The 17,995-nt window shown below is 39.6% G+C and overlaps 3 protein-coding genes across 5 annotated transcripts; all 3 read right to left on the reverse strand.

Annotated features, from left to right (window-relative positions):
* Positions 1–377: 377 nt before the first annotated feature.
* On the reverse strand, positions 378–5,106 carry LOC115690412 (tRNase Z TRZ1). 3 transcript variants are annotated; one of them, XM_056314230.1, is made up of 8 exons: positions 4,691–5,106; positions 4,071–4,229; positions 3,888–3,980; positions 3,698–3,793; positions 2,892–3,005; positions 1,183–1,251; positions 1,003–1,077; positions 378–633 (listed from the first exon to the last, which is right to left on the reverse strand). In XM_056314230.1, the coding sequence occupies exons 1-8, from the start codon at positions 4,955–4,957 to the stop codon at positions 559–561; spliced, it is 948 nt and encodes a 315-aa protein (XP_056170205.1). In that variant the 5' UTR covers positions 4,958–5,106; the 3' UTR covers positions 378–558. The 3 variants fall into 3 exon arrangements, 2 of the variants coding, with proteins under 2 accessions (XP_056170205.1, XP_030472606.1); XM_030616746.2 differs by having other exon boundaries at positions 3,888–3,958; positions 4,067–4,229; XR_008817137.1 differs by lacking the exons at positions 378–633; positions 1,003–1,077 and adding exons at positions 1,383–1,495; positions 1,762–2,388 and having other exon boundaries at positions 1,191–1,251.
* A 7,166-nt stretch (positions 5,107–12,272) lies between these two features.
* Positions 12,273–13,440, reverse strand: LOC130138879 (serine carboxypeptidase-like 22). Its single transcript, XM_056314346.1, has 3 exons — positions 13,345–13,440; positions 13,143–13,244; positions 12,273–12,676 (listed from the first exon to the last, which is right to left on the reverse strand). The coding sequence occupies exons 1-3, from the start codon at positions 13,404–13,406 to the stop codon at positions 12,550–12,552; spliced, it is 291 nt and encodes a 96-aa protein (XP_056170321.1). The 5' UTR covers positions 13,407–13,440; the 3' UTR covers positions 12,273–12,549.
* A 35-nt stretch (positions 13,441–13,475) lies between these two features.
* Positions 13,476–14,869, reverse strand: LOC115691869 (serine carboxypeptidase-like 28). The gene is made up of 5 exons (XM_030618602.2): positions 14,515–14,869; positions 14,320–14,409; positions 14,117–14,209; positions 13,955–14,040; positions 13,476–13,778 (listed from the first exon to the last, which is right to left on the reverse strand). Exons 1-5 carry the CDS (start codon positions 14,867–14,869, stop codon positions 13,476–13,478), a joined length of 927 nt encoding a protein of 308 aa, XP_030474462.2.
* Positions 14,870–17,995: the final 3,126 nt, after the last annotated feature.

Raw genomic sequence — 17,995 nt, forward strand, 5'->3', positions numbered from 1 at the left:
AAAAAACTGAAAATGCTGCCTTGGAGGGAATTATGAGATACTAAAAAGTGAGAATTTACCAATTCACGATAAACACTGTTTACTCGTAAGAGAAAAGTTTGCACGTCTCTCACCCGAGGAATGGAACTGCATTTCTCAACAATCCCTGAGACTACTACAAATCAACGACATGTTGGAGAAAACTCGTTCCTTGTTGAACATATGCTCATCATGTCCATCTACTTAGCCATCGGTGGAGAAACAACTAACCCTTGAAAATAGTTCCTAAGACCGGGGTGCTTGACATTGCCCTAGGCACAGAACGTTTACTTAGGATAGAGAATATAAATGTTACACTGCAGTCTTACACTCAACATCATAAAAAAGACGATGCAAAATCAAGGGAAATATTTATTACCATGATTAGGAGCCCATAAAAAACGACTTGTTGAAACTAAATCGTCCAATATTTCACAGAATGTTCAAAGTTGTCAATGACCACCAAAGAACATCATGAACTATAAAAGTACCAGAAATGCTCCATTTTTCACTACATATGATCTAATAAGCTATTCCCATTCAGAAACCTTCTGTCATTGCAAAAACTCGACCAGCTAAAGGTGGACCCAATGCAGAGATAGCCGCTTCGATTTCCTGTCAAGTGAGAATTGCAAGTTTAAATTTTATCTTTCTGTGGATAAAAAGGTTGAAGGAGCCATCACAACTAGTCACATGTAAACTCAACATAAAAATATTTAATGCCTGCACGTCATTCCTCTATTAACTACTAACTAGAGTAAGATGTATGATCAAATCAACACAAGCACAAATAAAAAGTGCATTCTGCTAAAAAGCATGGAAATGACGTCTTTTGATGCGTATGCACTCTCTCATTTACAATGTCCTTGAAAACACAAACTCCACAATGTATAGTACGCCTAATTAACCAATGACCTAAAGGCACTTGTCAACAAGATTGAACATCGAAATGTGAAGCCAACTAAAAATAAAGAGATGTTGTACCTCTCGTTTATGTCTAGCTGAAAAGTGAATCAAAAGAATAGCTTTGTTTGCAAACCTATCTGCATAGCCAACAATCTGGGTTCCCCCAAATTGAACCAAAATAGAGGTAGGGTGATCAGGCGGCACCACCAAAACGCAATGTTAGTTTAGGAGAAATCAGACTAGATCTTGGAAACTTACCTCGGAGAGATGAGTATGCCCATACTCCTTGGCATGTTCTACTGTCACCTTGTCATCAACAAAGGTGCTCTGCATGATGAAATAGCAGTAGTGAAAACAATTAAATGAAAACAAAAACATGATAAGATAATAAGCAAAAGCATATCAAATTTTCTCTACGTGAAAACCTAGATAATAAATATCACGTATGGTACAACGACCTTATTCTGACTGTAGATATAGCAAAATGGATGTCAAATCATACGCCATTAAGCACAGTACTTCTTCCTGGAAGCTTAAAAATGCCGTCCCTCATACACACTCACTCCGGCAGCTAAGGTAGCGAATGATAACCATTCTGTTCCAGAATGAGTTCCTGAAGAAAGAGTTCTCTTAGAAATGATTCTCATTTTTTGTCTAGAAATAGAAAACCTACTTTTTTTTTGTTCTGATTTCTGGTTCAGAATCGGTTCTGGAACAAAAAGTTGTTCCAGAAATAGAAAAATGGAATTGCGTTACCAAACGGGTTTCTGGTCCAAAGCTATTTCTGGGAACAGAAAACCAGTTCTGGACAGAACCAGAATGGTTATCATGCGCTACCTAATTAGGCACAAGAAATGAGATTTATCACTTCCATTTGTTTTGTCTTCAAACACTCTAAATGAATTACTAGGACTGGATTACTATCACTTCAGTGCAAAAACACAGCTTACATCCAAAGCTGTATGCATGCAGGGTAGCTTATGCTACTCAAAGTTCTCTTACCCCTCGTCAAACACTCAAAACTAGAGTAGCATTACTTTTTCTATTATTGGTTGTGCATACTGAAATTTTGCATATGCATGTTTTAAGTAAACGCAATCAAAATCTGATTCGTGTTAATTGTAAGTTGATGTTCCCCTTCTTCGAATGACCTATTTTAGGTTGTTCTTCTTACAAAAGAAGACTACAAGCAAACACAGGGGTGTAAACATAACTGCACCTGCTCGGTCATTGATCGTAGAAAAGAGATCGATGATAAAAAAAAAAAGTGACAGAACAGAGACAAGATGAACCCTTAATATTGTGAATAAAACTCAAGTGTGCAGCCTCTTAACAAATTCAAATTTCAAAATAAGAAACAGAGACCACATGGCTATGGTTGTTTCTTGTTGCAATGTCTTCATTGGAGAGACTGAAGCCTATCCACATGAGCGATCGCACACCGTGTTATGTTTCGTAGTCTACCTGCTTAAGCAAATGGTAAATTTAAACCACTTTTAACTAAACATATGCAAATCTAGTAGTCATTATCTTTAACATCCTTCTCCGGGAATGTCCATATGCATGCTTTGCTACCTAATACAAGTTCCAATCACAGAAAATTCAGAATAATAGCCAGTGACTATTCTTAAAGTTCCTTCCAGCTTAAATATTTCCTTTGTTTCCAATTAGTGAAAGGAAGTTCATCTATGTGCAAGCAGATCAGGCACCACGCACATACTATAGGTGAAGAAGAAAAAAAACTTTTTGACCCCATGTTTCCACGTTAGAGACGTGGGGATAATGCCAGGGATGGCTATATTTCTGGGAGTGAACTCCAGGCAAAAACTAACTTGTTAAGAATTAAGCTGTAGAGTCAGCTTCAACAAGAATCACACAAGGGTAGATTGATTCACGTTGTACTCGAACTCGACAACCTTAGCTTTCCTCAACTTTTTTGGTAAAAGAGGGTGACAAGGGAACTTTACCTCCATAATAAGAATCTTTGCCCTCAAAACATCAGCATTATTTTCATCATGTATAAAATCAGAAGTGGTATCTCCAGTAAAAGCAACTTCGGGTGCCGTTGTGGTGTATGTGATCTGTCAAAGCAAGAATGAAGCAGAGATGAAATAACAAAGCAGTTAAACAGGAGATGATGAAATAAAAACAACAATTATTGTCGAGCCATAGTGAATGTAAGCATCCAAAGGAGTAATACAAATCCAAAAGGGAATTAAAAACACAAGGTGCCATTTTCTCTGTCCATAGACAAAATGCTTAATTACGATGATTAATTCCAGCATTAACTTATAACCCACAAGGCGAGCAGCTTTTATCTGAAAGCATTTCAGTCCGTGAAATTTCTTTCTGGCAGATAATTGAACTTGGGTAGGCAATTCATCCGAAGCCAATGGGAATGTTACCAAAAATAATCACACAACCAGTAAATTAAACACTTAACAGAAAAAAAAAATTAATATCAGATATGTGTTTTACATTCATTATCTAGTATTTTTAACAGAAAAGGCATGAAGAGGTAAGAGCCTTAAGTAGTTTTATAAGGAAATACACAAGTAATATGGTAAAAATAAAAGGAGAGAAGAATAAATTGGTCATAAATTTCTACGGAAAGGCAGTGTTATCTTGCGTAGCTATGTTGTTTCCGAACATAGACGAGATCAGCAATTGCTTAAAATTAAAGACAACAAGTTCGACAGTGAGCCTGCAAGTAAAAAGAGAAAGCACGTCCGTTCAAAGAGCGTGATTCTAACAATCAAATTGGGAAACTGACCTCCACGCCAGATAGCTTGAGATCCCTGATCTCATTCCCAGGAAGGCTCAAATACTCCTGCTTAAGTTTCTCTTTCACTGAGTAAACTACATAACCCTGTAAGTTATTAAGAAAGATTCAGTTACCTTAAGGCAGGGAAAGCATTTCTAAGAAAAGTGAGAAGAGAAAGTATGAAGCATTTTAGCCTAACCTGGCTTGGTATGACATGATAAGTCCTAAAAGCTCGTACTTTAACATCTCTCCTTACATAAATCTCTTCTCCTGCATGCATAGGTGGTATGATCTAGAGTAATACAATACTAAGAGAAGTGAGAACAACAGCGGAGGGATTTTTTTCAAAACTGAAATTCAGTTAAAGATAGACATTACCAACATCCATGCCGATTAAATTATGCTTCAATTTTGAATTGTCCATCTTTCTGTGAACCTCAAAGAGTCTCTCAACATCTTCTTTTACACATTTAGGCACTACTACTGTTGGGGGCTTCAAAGAAAACAATCCACGACTTGCAACATACATGGCAACTCCTCCCTGATCACCCAGGGCAAAAAATGAAGCCATTTTCCATAAGAACACACCACAGTTTGAACAATGATGTAGTCTAAGAAACGAAACAAACACGTAAAATTCAAGGAATGTTTAAAAGATGACAGATTGGGAAATCAATTGAATGCCCAACAACTACAAAACTCCCCAAATGACTTCTCAACATCGACCATTCCAAATACTTTCCGATATCGCAAACACCACTTCATTCTGGTGAGAACTACCCAACAATATTTAACAAACCAAGAGTATACAAAGACTGCTGAATGCAGAGCCAGAGTATTCTTTAGCAGAATTCCCATCATATAACTCCGCATCAACTGTCCAGTACAGAGAGCAAATGCCGACATGACATGAGAATGAGATAATTTTTCTTCAAAGGAATCCCACCGTGTAATTTCTCTCAAAGAACTGACTTTCAAGAAAAAAGAAAGAAAGGAACTGACGATATGATCCATGTGAGCGTGGGAGATGAAGAGGAAGTCTTGAGAGATGGCGCGTTGTGGGCACCGACCGATATCGAAGGCCAACTTCAGGGACGGCAAAATCACGCACGTTTCATGGCCTGCAATCGACAATCCCTCAACTGGGTATCCTTCAATCATCAATTTCTTGCCGCTTCTCTGGTCTGTGGACAAGTCTGCTGGTTTGGAAGGCCCCCGTATTGACTCTTTCTTGACTTCTGTCTTCCCGCTTCTGGGTTTCGTCTCCATCAATGAAGAATCAAGAAAAATCAAAATGAATCGATCCTCTTCGAGCGCCCGCGCGCGCCCGGAGAGAGAGGGAGGGAGGGATTACAACGGTAAGCAAGAACAAGGGCTGTGGCTGTGGCTGTGGCTTTTTGGAGACATGCACCGGACAAGGGTTGTGGCAGAGACTCCGTGCACGGCGATCTTAGGGCCTTTTGAGGAATCGGCCCAAAGTAGCGTGCAAGGAAAGCCCGCTGCTGTCACTTGGTTAAAATCCGTCCATTCTTGTGTAGGATGTACGAAACAACCGGAAACCGCTCGGAGCCAGAGATTCCTGAGGGATCCGATCCGATTTTCGGTTCTAATTTTTGAAAATCGGTGGGTACCGGTCTGGTTCCTAGTTCTAGGTGTGGAATCGTCCGCCTGCCCACTCGGATCAGACCGGACCGGTAATATAATAATAAATATAATATATATTATTTAATTTTTATTTTTATTTTTTAAAAAAAAAAAAGAAAAATTTTTAATCCCTAAACTAAACCTAACTCGCTCGACACTTACAACCTCACATTGAGCCGAGAAACATTTTCTTTCGCTTTTGCCTCACGCTCACTCTCACTCTCTCATTCTTCTCGATCGATGCTCACCTCACCTTCTCCGACTCTCCATCTCCGTCTCTGTCTCCATCTTCGTCTTTCCGTCTCTGTCCTTGGCTAGTGGGACCGGTTCCATGGATCTACGTGGGAACCGACTGGACCGCGATCCAGTTCCGGATGGATCCATGGAACCAACGGCGTTTCTAATTCTAATTTTTCGAACCGGCTTTTAGTGGGCGGTTCCCAGTTCTAGGATAGGAACCGCCCACTCAGACCATGCTCGCTCCTAATTCTTTGTGCAAAGGTTTAACGATACCAACACTGACAACCCAGGAAAATTCTTGCTCTGCAGTCCCGAACGTTTCGGTGCGGCGACAATTCATCACCGGTTTTCTATTTCTTAATGGATAAGGAATTCAACCATTTAGAACGATGTTAACGAGAAAAAGCGTGGTTCAGTCATCCCGTTACTGCATGCATTTATTTATACCTTTCATGATATATGATATTCTTATGTCCATTGATATTGGTCTTATCCAGTAACGTTGGAGGTGTCTAGTTTGACTCTTTACTTTTCATTTTTCAGTTTCGGCTTCGAGATCACACGTCGGTTTACTGCAGGATTCAAATGTTTGACAGCTAACACAAGAACTTGGTTATTTTAGCATGGTTATGGCCATAATTCTTGATATTCGTTTACTGCAGGAGGCAAATGTTTGACAGCTACTACAAGAACTTGGTTGTTTTGGCATGGTTATGGCCATAATTTTTTATATTTGTTTACTGCGGGATTCAAATGTTCGAAAGCTAATACAAGAACTTGGTTATTTTGGCATGGCTATGGCCATAATTCTTGACATACTGCAACGAAACTAATGGGAGAATGATAATAACAGCGGGACGCCATAGCTGTCAACGATTGAATCCAAGTTCAATCATTGATGTGGACGAGGCGAAGCTTAAATACGATGAAGAACCTAACTATGGGAGCTGTGATGTCTATTGAAGGATTTCTGCTGTGTCCTTTTTCTTTTTATCAGTAAGTTGTTTGAGAACAATGCGATCACCTTCTAAGTCTCTCCGGAACGACAGAATATGAGATGTTAGCACACCTCACCCTCATAATCATAGCGACTAGCGAGCACCACACAATCCCTTGCTATTATGAAGAGCTCAACTAGTTTACATCCCTTCCGCTTTCAGGTATATCTATTGATAGGTGAGATTTGTCCTTATCATTTAGGTTGGGAAAAGTACCAAAAAGTCCTAAACCTATTACATTGGTACCCGACCATCGATGGCGAAGGCTCGAAGCCCTCGCCCAGATACAGGCAAGGCCCGCCATGCCCTCGCCGGCCACAGGCAAGGGCGTTGAGTCCTCGCCCAGATCTAAGCAAGGGGTCTAGGCGAGGGCGTCGCAGCCCTTGCCCGCCACAAGTGAGGGCCGCGATGCCCTCGTCGGCCAACCAGTTCTGGGAAGGGAAAAAAACAGAAAAAAAAAAAAATTTTAATTTGAAAAATTATATAATTTGTCCACGTCAGCGCCGGAAGTGCCACATCGGACCGCCAGCGTCCACGTTAACGATTTTCGATCTAAATTGGCCTGATGGACTGAATTCGTACCGATGTGAAAAGGTTTAGTACTAAATTGGTCAAATTAAAAGGTTTATGACTGAATTAGTACCAATGTAATAGGTTTAGAACTTTTTGGTACTTTACCCCATTTAGGTTCGAGATCGAGCATAGATAGGTAAATTTGTCGAATGTCGTAGTAAAAAATAGAAATTGATGGAGGACTGCATTCATCCGAACGTCATTTACTATGATCCGTGTTCTGTGCCTACTTTCCAGTGAATGCTTCGCATGACGCGTCCGAGTCCTCTCAACTTAAATGTTCCTACTTGCTTAGTGTGCTACGAAGCAGAAGAAACCATGAGAAAGTTAAAAACTCATTTAATTACTAATCTACTTCCTGTTTGGCTCTTCAACATGCTATAAAGATGAAAGGCTCTACCCTTTTGATTCACTATCCAAAATGCATGGAGTCTCATCGGGCATAGGGCTTCAAAAGTTCCCCGGGCATATCTGATTTGCTGTAAAGCATAAATTCCAAGGCATAGTTTCATCAACTGGCTTGTGATTAAAAACAAATTAATTACAATAGTCAGATTTAATGGAACTTGTCTGATGATGCAAAAAGCAGGTCACAAGTGGAGCCACAATCTTTATTTATTAACTATAATCAAGCCACGATCAACTGGTCTTCAAAACTAGTCACATGTAAACTCAGCAGAAAAGTATTTAATGCCTGCACCTCATTCATTCATTCATTAACTACTGGCTGGAGGGAGATGTATTATTGAATTAAGACTTGTAGCCTTAACTTCAAGATGATTCGGCCTTCGAAGTTTATTGAGAAGTGAACCCCCATGCAACACCTTCAAAGCCCTCAATTCCACCAAAATTTATTTGGTCCGTGTTATTTTCCAAGGTTTTTTAACTTTCTCTTCCTTCCTAGAAAGACCTTGCGTAAATTTTCACATATTGATCCAACTAGGTAAATTTAAGTGATTACGGGGTATTTCTGTTGTAGCCGAAAAATTATACTTTTACACCAATAATGTTGAAGTCCATTTCTTTACCCAAGATCACATAATTACACATCAACTAATCATATCGATTAATATTTGGAAAAATTATGACGGAAATGTGAGGTCTCATGGAATGCGAATGTTACACGTATTGCCAAAAATTTAAAAGCTGCAATACTACATATATAATCATGCCATGTCAAGTCAACGCCCAAGTATCAGTATAATATACGGACTTAACTAGACTTAAAAGCCACTACTCTGCACTCAAATTAAATCTTAATCAAATGTTACTTTCTTTTTGTGATTGAATTTGATTTACGAGACACGAATATTTGTATGTGTTTTATTTTTCCGCTCGAACTCTAGGATTTCATATATAGTCCGTGAAATGTAGCTGGTTTAGGGTTCACGATTGTTTATACTCTATCATAAGACAATATGCTACTCCCCGACAAATTTTCTTATTTTCTGCTCATTCTTTTATGGAGATATGTTTGTTAATAATAGCGGGTATAGATATTAAGGTCGATTATAACTAAATCTTTAAGGATTAAGGTAATGCAGCTCTAATCGATATATTGTGTGAATAAATCAATGGCAATGGCAATTAAAAGGAACACACATCAGGCTCCCATTCATCAAAGTAGATAGTTACTCACTTGGTTTTGCCAAATAATAATCTTATGAGCAAGATAGTCATAAATAGAATAAATGCATAAAATATTCGGAAATAACATAAATGGTCTTTGAACTTTGCCTCAATGTTCAATGTCATCCCCGACCTTTTAATTTATTCAATGTAACCCCTGATCTTTAGCTCAATGTACAATATCATCCCTCAACTTTTAATTTGTTCAATGTGATCTCTAAACTTTTGATATATATTCAATTTAATCCATGAACTATATTAAAATGTTCAATATTGTCCTTCCATCAACAGTGGACATTTTCATATAGTCTATGGGCTATATTGAATATTTATCAAAAGTTCAGGGACCATTGAATAAATTAAAAGTTCAGAGACGATACTGCACATTGTGCTATAGTTTAGGGACCACATTGAACAAATTAAAGGTTCAGGAATGACATTGCATATTGGACCAAAGTTCATGGATCATTTGGGCAATTATCCCTAAAATATTCTAAAAATTACGAGAAAGTTCAAATAGCAAAAATTGTGTGCACAGGACCTTAGCATTCTAAGGTTAGAATATTGGACGGTGCTTATTGAAACCTAATAGTGTGTAGGACGATTAGAAGGAAATCTAATTAACTCCTCGATAAATACGAGTGTTGAAGTTTCATGGCTCTAGCGCCCATAAAAATGGTTGTTTCGCATAGAATAAGAATAATCACTTTTCGCTCGACATTGTATTGGTGGGTGAGCTACATAATCAATGAATCGATGATTATTCTCCATTCTTATCCTCAGGGGTGCTCTTAATTCTTTTCCTCAATGTAGCAATTTTTTCGAACTTAATCAACGAAAAATTATGAATTTGAAAATCTTATCTTGTGATTGTAGGAACCCCACAAACAAAAAAGAAAGAAAAAAGAAAAATTTGTCCACGAAGCAAGTGATTAGGAGAATGCTTGCGGCCATCATGTTGTTCGAGTTTGCAATGCCGAGATTTATGTTGCGACATAAGAGAGCATGGTAACGAAAATAAGCAAGGTAGAAAGGATGGTAAGATATGTTATGATTTTTTGTGATGACTTTTGCGCTGAAAATTGGTACCATAAGAAATCGGGGAACCTAAATCGTCATAAGAAACCCGAGGATCATAACTTAGGAGATTATTGTAGCTCAGTTCTACATATTACACATGCAATAAATATCGTCCACTCTATATTTTCTCCTTGTGTAAGCTTTCTTCAGCAAAAAGAAAAAGAAAGAAAAGGAAAAAAATAATAAAATAAAATAAAAATAATTAAAAAATTCGAATCTTTTGATAATTTTTCCTGGAAATTCAAATCAGATACCAAACAGCGAAAAATATTTTCTAATTTATTTTCAGGTCTCAACCGAACACCGGAATATATTGTCATTTTCCTAGAAAATGGCTTCTTGGAAAACATTTTCCAAAACCGTCACATTTTCTGTTAAACGAACGGATCCTTAACGAGGCTTCTTTAATGGCATGAGAGTGTTAACATTCAATTGTTAGAATATTGGACGGTGCGGATTGAAACTGATATTATGAAGGACTATTAAAAGAAAATCTAATAACTCCTCAATAAATACAGACATTAAACTTTCATCGCTCCACTCTTATAAAAAAAAATATGGTTGTTTCAATAGAATAATAATAATAATCTGTGATTTTCGGTCAAGATTTTATCAGTGGGTGAGCTACAATGACAATGAATCAATGACTATTCTCCAATCTTATCATCAGAGCTCCTAACTCTTTTCTCATAGCAGCAACTTTCTCGAATTAATTGATCCAAAAACTATAATTTTAGAAATCTTAGCTTGTGATTGCAGGTACCCCAAACATGTCCACGAAGCAAGTGATTATGGGATGTCTTGTGGCCATCATGTTGTTCGAGTCCGCAATGGCGATAACCCCATATTCAAGTTGTGAGAAGCGCGAATTCAGGGCATTTTATGAGGAACGGATGCGTGATTGCCGAAATGTATGTTATCACATAAGAGAGTGCGGTAACAAAGATAAACAAAGTAGGAAGTATGATAAGATATGCTCTGACTATTGTAATGCCTTTTGCGTTGTATATTGGGACGATCCGGAATCGTGGTTCCTTATGTAGATAATGCTAATTAGAGGAACCCGAGGCTCGTGATTTTGGAGATTATTGTAGGTCAGTTCCATATATTACACATGCAATAATGTCGTCTGTATATATATTGTCCATGTGCACACTTTCTTTTGTTTGCTCTTCTGTTGTTGACTAGATGTGATAATATTGTTTCGTATTAGGTGCATGGACAATTTGAGGCTCGCATGTTACATGATCTATGAGGTTAGGGCTGTATTTTATTGACCCAAGTTTGCCTATACATCTCTCTCTCTCTCTCTCTCTCTGCTCGTTGGTGGTGCGTAGCCTATCAAGGTTGACCTCGCTTCACTTTATCTATAGTTGTTAATGGTGCGTCAATTTGACAAATTTTAAGATTCTATTATATATTTTTAAAAATTTTGGAACTCGATTGAATTGATGAAAAGTTTTAAGGTCTATGGTGAACTTATCCTTACATACAATTTATAGATGTTTAGACCGAACGAATAAGAATAACTACTCCGTCATATAAGGTGCAAAGACACTAGTTCTCTTGAATTCACCTATGCAGCTCATGAGCTTTTTATGACAAACACTATTGGAGTGGGATTTCTTCTTTAATATGTCTATGACTTCAAATATTTTACAATTGACTATCATCGAGATTTATCGTAAAAAACAATAGACGCATAAAAATTGGAAAATGCATATGTTAAATTCAATTTATTTGCATATATGTGTTGTTATGCAAGACACGGGCACATTTAATTTTTTGAGGTCATCTACATAACTCATTAGTCCACTATAAGTCTATAACTTTAGACAAATCACATTGAGGTCTTTTAGTGTTTGAATCTTTACGCGTGCTTACTACTAATAAGATCCATTGAATTCAATTTTCTTGTGGTAAGTTGTAATTGAAAGCAAATAGATCTATTGTCAAGCAAAGTGCTCCCAAGCCCCACTATAAGTCTATAGCATTAAAATCGTGACAAATCATTTGGTTTTCCCAATACTTTGCCACCAAAAATGTCCATCCTAAATCCATGCTGGGTTATGTTTTTCTCCAAGCGGTTGGAGAATCTATTCAATCGAACTTATGATTGGTGGGTGACATAGATCAACATAATTCATATCTTTGTTCAAGTATAATTGTGGGCGATGTCAATCTAGTTAATCCACATCAATCTAAAGGTGTAGGTGAAAGAAATTTTCTTAAAACCAGTTATAGGAAAATACTTTCCTTATTGAATTTTAAGTTGGCGTAGGTACCAGTCAAGATATGACACTCATACACGAAGAAAACATCAATGGGGTTCTAATAATGAAGAGGATTCCAGAATTGAGTCATTAGAAATGATGCAAGATACTATTTTATGGTACATGATATTCTATATTAGCATTTAGATCAACGTTTTAATACAACCCCACATGGCCACAAATCTTGCATCACTCTGTATACTTAGGCAACGACTCGTTAGCTAAAAAGTGCTCAAACACCTTGAGCGCTTGAGCAGGCGCGTACATTGGGACCTCATGACCGCATCCCCTGATCGTCGCGAAGGTAATCCCTTCGTATATCTCAGACCATCCACTGATCTGATATCATACCAGTATAGACATTGATCATAAGCAAAGGATAAAAAAATATTCAAACCCCACTTTCATTTAAGATGTTGGAACATTAGACCAATGAATAAATTACCTTGCCATTATGGCCCCAAGGATACCATTTTGCCTTCCTCTTAAGATGCAGCTTGGAAATAGCAGTCCGAGTTGCTGTGAAAGGAATCATTGAATCTGCATCTCCACTGATACAAACAAAAAAGACATTAAGGTGAATAAAAAACTGCTAAAAAAATTGTCTAGCAAAACATTATTTTATTTCATTTTATTTAGACTTTCTTCTAGGTCGCCATTTTAAAAAGAACAAAAGCCAAAAAGCACGACTTCCCTAGAAGCAAGCTCGACCTGCTTCGTTAGGGACACAGGACAGAAGGAAACGACTCTGCCAAAAAACTGAAAAGGAAAAATGTTCATGGCCAGGATGGTGTTGAAGCAAGAAGCTTCATGTTTGTATTTCCCCAGCCTCTGTTGTTTCTGTCCAACCAAACAGATATCCTCTTTCGGATAAGAATGGAAATGAAGATTCAAAAGAGCTTTCATCAAAGAAACACATGGACAATACTGAATTTCTCACGAACCGATTTCCGTAGCACAAGCTGGTGCAACTTCGAATCCGTTTCCCCTTTTATCGATAATTTCATTACGAGTTACCTGTATATCCAAATTTGCAAGCCCGACCGTTTGAGTAGCTCCAGAGTGGGCAACATCGACTTTTCCTTAGCGGGAAGGCTGTAGCTCTGTTGTATAGCCTTACTGCAAGGCAAAAGAAGTAGTTTTATAAGACTTGAGTGGTTAATCAAAGCTAAAACTAATCAAAAATGAAATGGAATTAATGGAAGATAGAGGAACGAACCTGCAGGGTGTCCATGCGGTGGCGATTGCATGGAAGGCTTGCTGCACATCCTTCCTGTTCATGTACTTGGTGGTAATCCCATCGAGACAATACTTAGACGCCTGTACAGGAAAAATCACAGTTTTAGAAAACTAGATATAGTACAGCGAATGTTTACCATTCGTTAGGTTTCGACGCACGAGAAAATAGTGAAAAATTACCTCCTTTTTCTTGCACTCTGTCCTTAGTACATTAAATCCATTAACATTTCCGGCTTCCTCGAGCAAATATGTGATGAAGTAGGGCTCACATGCCTTCAATCTGTATGTCTTAAGAGAGCTGCACAAAGTACTCGACAGCCCTTGGTAAGTATCATCCGAGATAAGACCGTGGCTCCAATAGTATAGAGCTCTGCCTTTCAGTTCGGTCTCCCCGTCTAAGGTAGGATTACCCATCTGAAGGACAATTTAAGAAGCACCGTTATTGGGGATAGAGGTCACCAATACACCCATAAACACTAGACACATACCCTTTGAAAACGAAAGAAGAAAATTGTTTTACATACTAATCTGCTCTCCAAGATTAATTCTTGAGAATGCCTTAACAGATGAAACTGTTCCACCCCTCTTACCAAAATGCCTCGGAGATTCATCTCCGGATTTGTTTTCCCGGAGTTCCCCTTCAGAATAATCTCTGCCAACGACGGAATATAATGACCTGAGACCAAAGATCAAAACACGAGTTTAAAGACTCGATCGGGGCTTTGGAAAGTTGACGATAGAAGGATGCTTACCGGCATAACTTTCTCCAGCGATGTAGAAGGCTCGGCGTTTATACCCTCGGAATCTCTTGAACCATCTTTTCAAGAATGTATAAGCTTCATGGGCTAGAATTTCATTCACGGAAGACGCGGAAAAACTTCAGTTTCCTATTTTTTGGTGAAAAAAAGACTCGCAAATCTTTGGAGAGGGAAAAGAAGTAAAACTAGGTACACACCTGTGGAGTGGTCTCCATATCGAGTGAAGTTGTAAGTGGAGAAAGAAAAACCAACTCCGGCAGGCGAATCCAAGAACAACAAGTTCGCTTCTGCATGAAAAAACCAGAATTTAGAGTAAAAACATGAAAAAAAAAAAAGAAGGAAAATATTACATACATTTTGAATATGGAATCTGTTCACGTTTGTGTATACACCTCGGTTCCACGAATACATGTTGGAGACCAGAGTTTCGCCAATGGGCGAGACTAGAAATGGTCCGAGCTCCTGAAACGCTCCGTAGCCGACGGAGGAGCAACCAGGTCCTCCGTTAAGCCACAGGACGAGTGGCTTCTTTTTGTTGTCGCCAACAGCTTCTACTAGCCAGTAGAAGAGAGATGCCCCCCTGTTGACGGGGACGTAGCCAGAGAACTGGGCCACATGCAACTCCGTCTGGCCTGGCAATCTGGCAATCCGGTCATTCGAGACCTCCTCATCGACTGCTATCACAGTCGCCGAAGGCGAGAGGATGAACACCGAGAGGAAGAAAATACAATGCATCATGTATTTCATGGTTAGAGAGGAATTCAGAGAGAGGGATTGAGGGAGACGAGAGTGCTAGAGAGACCGAGAGATGAGAGTTTGAACAAGCGCTGTAAAGGGTTGGTCCTTAGCCGATTCGCTCGAGCTTTTAGCTCTGTTTGATGTCGTGCAAAACTGTGGTCTCATGTGTATTGATAAATTGGATGATCGCACGTCAATGCCTATGAACAGATTAGGTTTATAGATCTTGCTAAAGTTGTGGTTCATTTGGAACTTGGTTGATAAATGCTGGTCGAGTACAGTTGTAACTAGGGAGGACGTAGAAGTCCCTGTTTAATTGAATGCTGGATGGCGAGTTGGTCCAAGTTCTTGTCCTCTTATCATTTGCTTCTTGCTATAAAGGCATAATAACGCGTCAAAAGATGTATAGTCTCTTATTGAATTGCATCAAGTTCAACCGTGATGTAGAACAGTTAGCATATGATTATCTTGAAGAATGTGATCGCCGTAATCGCCGGAAATCTCGGCAGTTTTTCTGATTAGGCATTTTTTTTTTACTTTAGGCAATTTCGAATTATCAATATTTTGTTTGATTTTATTAGATAAGATTAGATTTGATTTGCTTTGATGTTGTCTTCATTAATTCGGATATCTTTAGGAGTCCTATCATTATAAAAGGACGTCCAGCTTTGTATTCAGATATTATGAAATTGAATTGAATTCCAGTCGAATCGTGGAAGATTTTTCCAAGTTATCGTTTCTATCTGCGTCATTTGGTATCAGAGCAGGTTTCTCCTGTGACGATGGTGAATAACGTGAATGACAATCTCCTCGCTGCTGAGGGCCATGAGAACGAGCCTATTACGCGGGCTGAGTTCAATCAGTTCGTGGATCAAACCAATCGGAGGTTTCAAGAGATCCTTGATGCCATCCAGCGTTTGTCCACAAACCATGCGCCTGGCGTTCTTCCAGCCGAGCGAATTCCTGTCGTTCGTGATCCCGAAGATGCTATGGGGCGTGGAGGAATTTCTCGACATAGGCGTCAAGACTATGTCGAGGATACGGAAGACGAAGACGATGATTTTCAGGAGATGCAGATTCGTGATGGTCGCCGATATAGGGGATTCCAGGAGGAGCATGTTCGTGGGGATCGATGACAGGGGGGCTATCGACGAGATCCTGAGCAGTATCAACTAAAGGTAGATCTCCCTACTTTCAATGGGAATTTGGATATTGAAGATTTCCTTGACTGGCTTTGGGAGGTCGAAAAATTCTTCGACGCTATGGATATTAACGAGGATCGCCAAGTGAAACTTGTGGCGTACAAGTTGAAGGGTGGCACTTCAGCTTGGTGGGAACAGACTCAATTGATGCGACGTCGACAAGGCAAGGCTCCTATTCAATCATGGGGTCAGATGAAACAGAAGTTGAAGAAGAGGTTTCTCCCAACGGACTACGAGCAACTGTTATTTCAGCAATTCCAAAATTGCCGACAATCGAATAGATCGGTCCAAGCTTATACGGAAGAGTTCCTTCGACTCTCCGCTCGCAATAACCTGGATGAGTCCGAGGCACAACAAACCGCTAGGTACATTAATGGTTTGCGACTTAATATCTAGGATCGGGTTTCTTTGCGTCGACTATTCTCTGTCAAAGACGCCTAGGATATGGCGCGAAAAATTGAGGTGCAATTGGAGAGGACTAGCCCTAGTACTCGTGGTAGTAATTATTCGGGTCGTGGGTCATTCGAGAAAGGAAGACAGCCTGATGTTGCAAGTTCTTCTAGTCGACAAACCCCTGATTCGAGCCGAGTTCCAGGGGGTACTACTGGGACGCCTAAGGAAGCAGTCGCAGCAAGCAATCGCACTCCCAATCAGAATACCCAGAATCCATATGCCAAGCCCCAACCGATCAAGTGCTACAAGTGTAACGAGTTAGGCCATCGTTCCAGCGATTGTCCTCGTCGTAGAATGGCCAATATCGTTGAACATGACGAAGATGTGTATGAGGAAGATTGGGAAAATGAAGAAGAAGTGGGAGTGGAAGATGAAGTGGGCGAGCAAATTAATTGTGTTGTGCGCCGTCTATTGCTTGCTCCGCGGACAGAAGATACCCAGCGGAATCAGCTTTTCCGTGCTCGATGTACTATCAACGGCAAAGTATGCGATATCATTATTGACAGCGGAAGTTGCGAGAACATAGTGTCAAAGGCCTTGGTGGATCACTTGCAACTAAAGACGGAGCCGCATCCCGCGCCCTACACGATCGGGTGGATACGCAAGGGAGCAGAACTTAAGGTAAACCAATTATGCCGTTTACCTATTTCGATCGGGAAATCATATCAAGATACTATTGTCTGTGATGTTGTGGAGATGGATGCGTGTCATGTTTTACTGGGTCGGCCATGGCAATATGATGTTGATGCTACACACCGAGCTAGGGAGAATACGTATTCTTTTGTGTGGAAAAAGACTAAAATTACTTTGAAACCGAAGAGTAATTCCCCTCATATTGTGAAGAAGCAGAATGCAGGGGTTATGATGAACATCCGAAAGCGTGAAGAGATGTATATGATTGTGGACAAGGGTGACCAGCAAGTTGTGGTTCGTGTTCCCGACATTCTTAAGCCCTTATTAAAGGTATTCAGTGATGTTATGCCTGAGGATTTACCTGACGGATTACCTCCTTTGAGGGATATCCAGCATGAGATTGATTTTCTTCCAAGTGCTAGTCTTCCTAATTTGCCGCATTATCGGATGAATCCGAAGGATAATCAGATTCTACAGGAGCAGGTGGGAGAGCTCCTTCGAAAGGGCTTCTTGCGTGAAAGCAAAAGTCCATGTGCAGTTCCTGCGCTTCTCACGCCAAAGAAAGACGGCACCATGCGTATGTGTGTAGACAGTCGTGCCATTAACCGGATTACTGTCAAGTATAGGTTTCTGATTCCACGACTTGATGATATGCTAGACAAACTTGCTGGATCACAGATTTTTACGAAGATCAACCTTCGAAGCGGATACCACCAAGTTCGCATCCGTCCTGGCGACGAATGGAAAACGGCCTTCAAGACAAGTGCGGGTTTGTACGAATGGTTTGTCATGCCGTTTGGACTCACTAACGCGCCTAGTACTTTCATGCGTTTGATGACTCAGGTTC

This window comes from Syzygium oleosum, unplaced genomic scaffold (genome assembly GCF_021117445.2).
Source record: "Syzygium oleosum isolate NSW1041296 unplaced genomic scaffold, Sole_v2.1 Sole_v2.09, whole genome shotgun sequence".
Lineage (NCBI taxonomy): Eukaryota > Viridiplantae > Streptophyta > Magnoliopsida > Myrtales > Myrtaceae > Syzygium > Syzygium oleosum.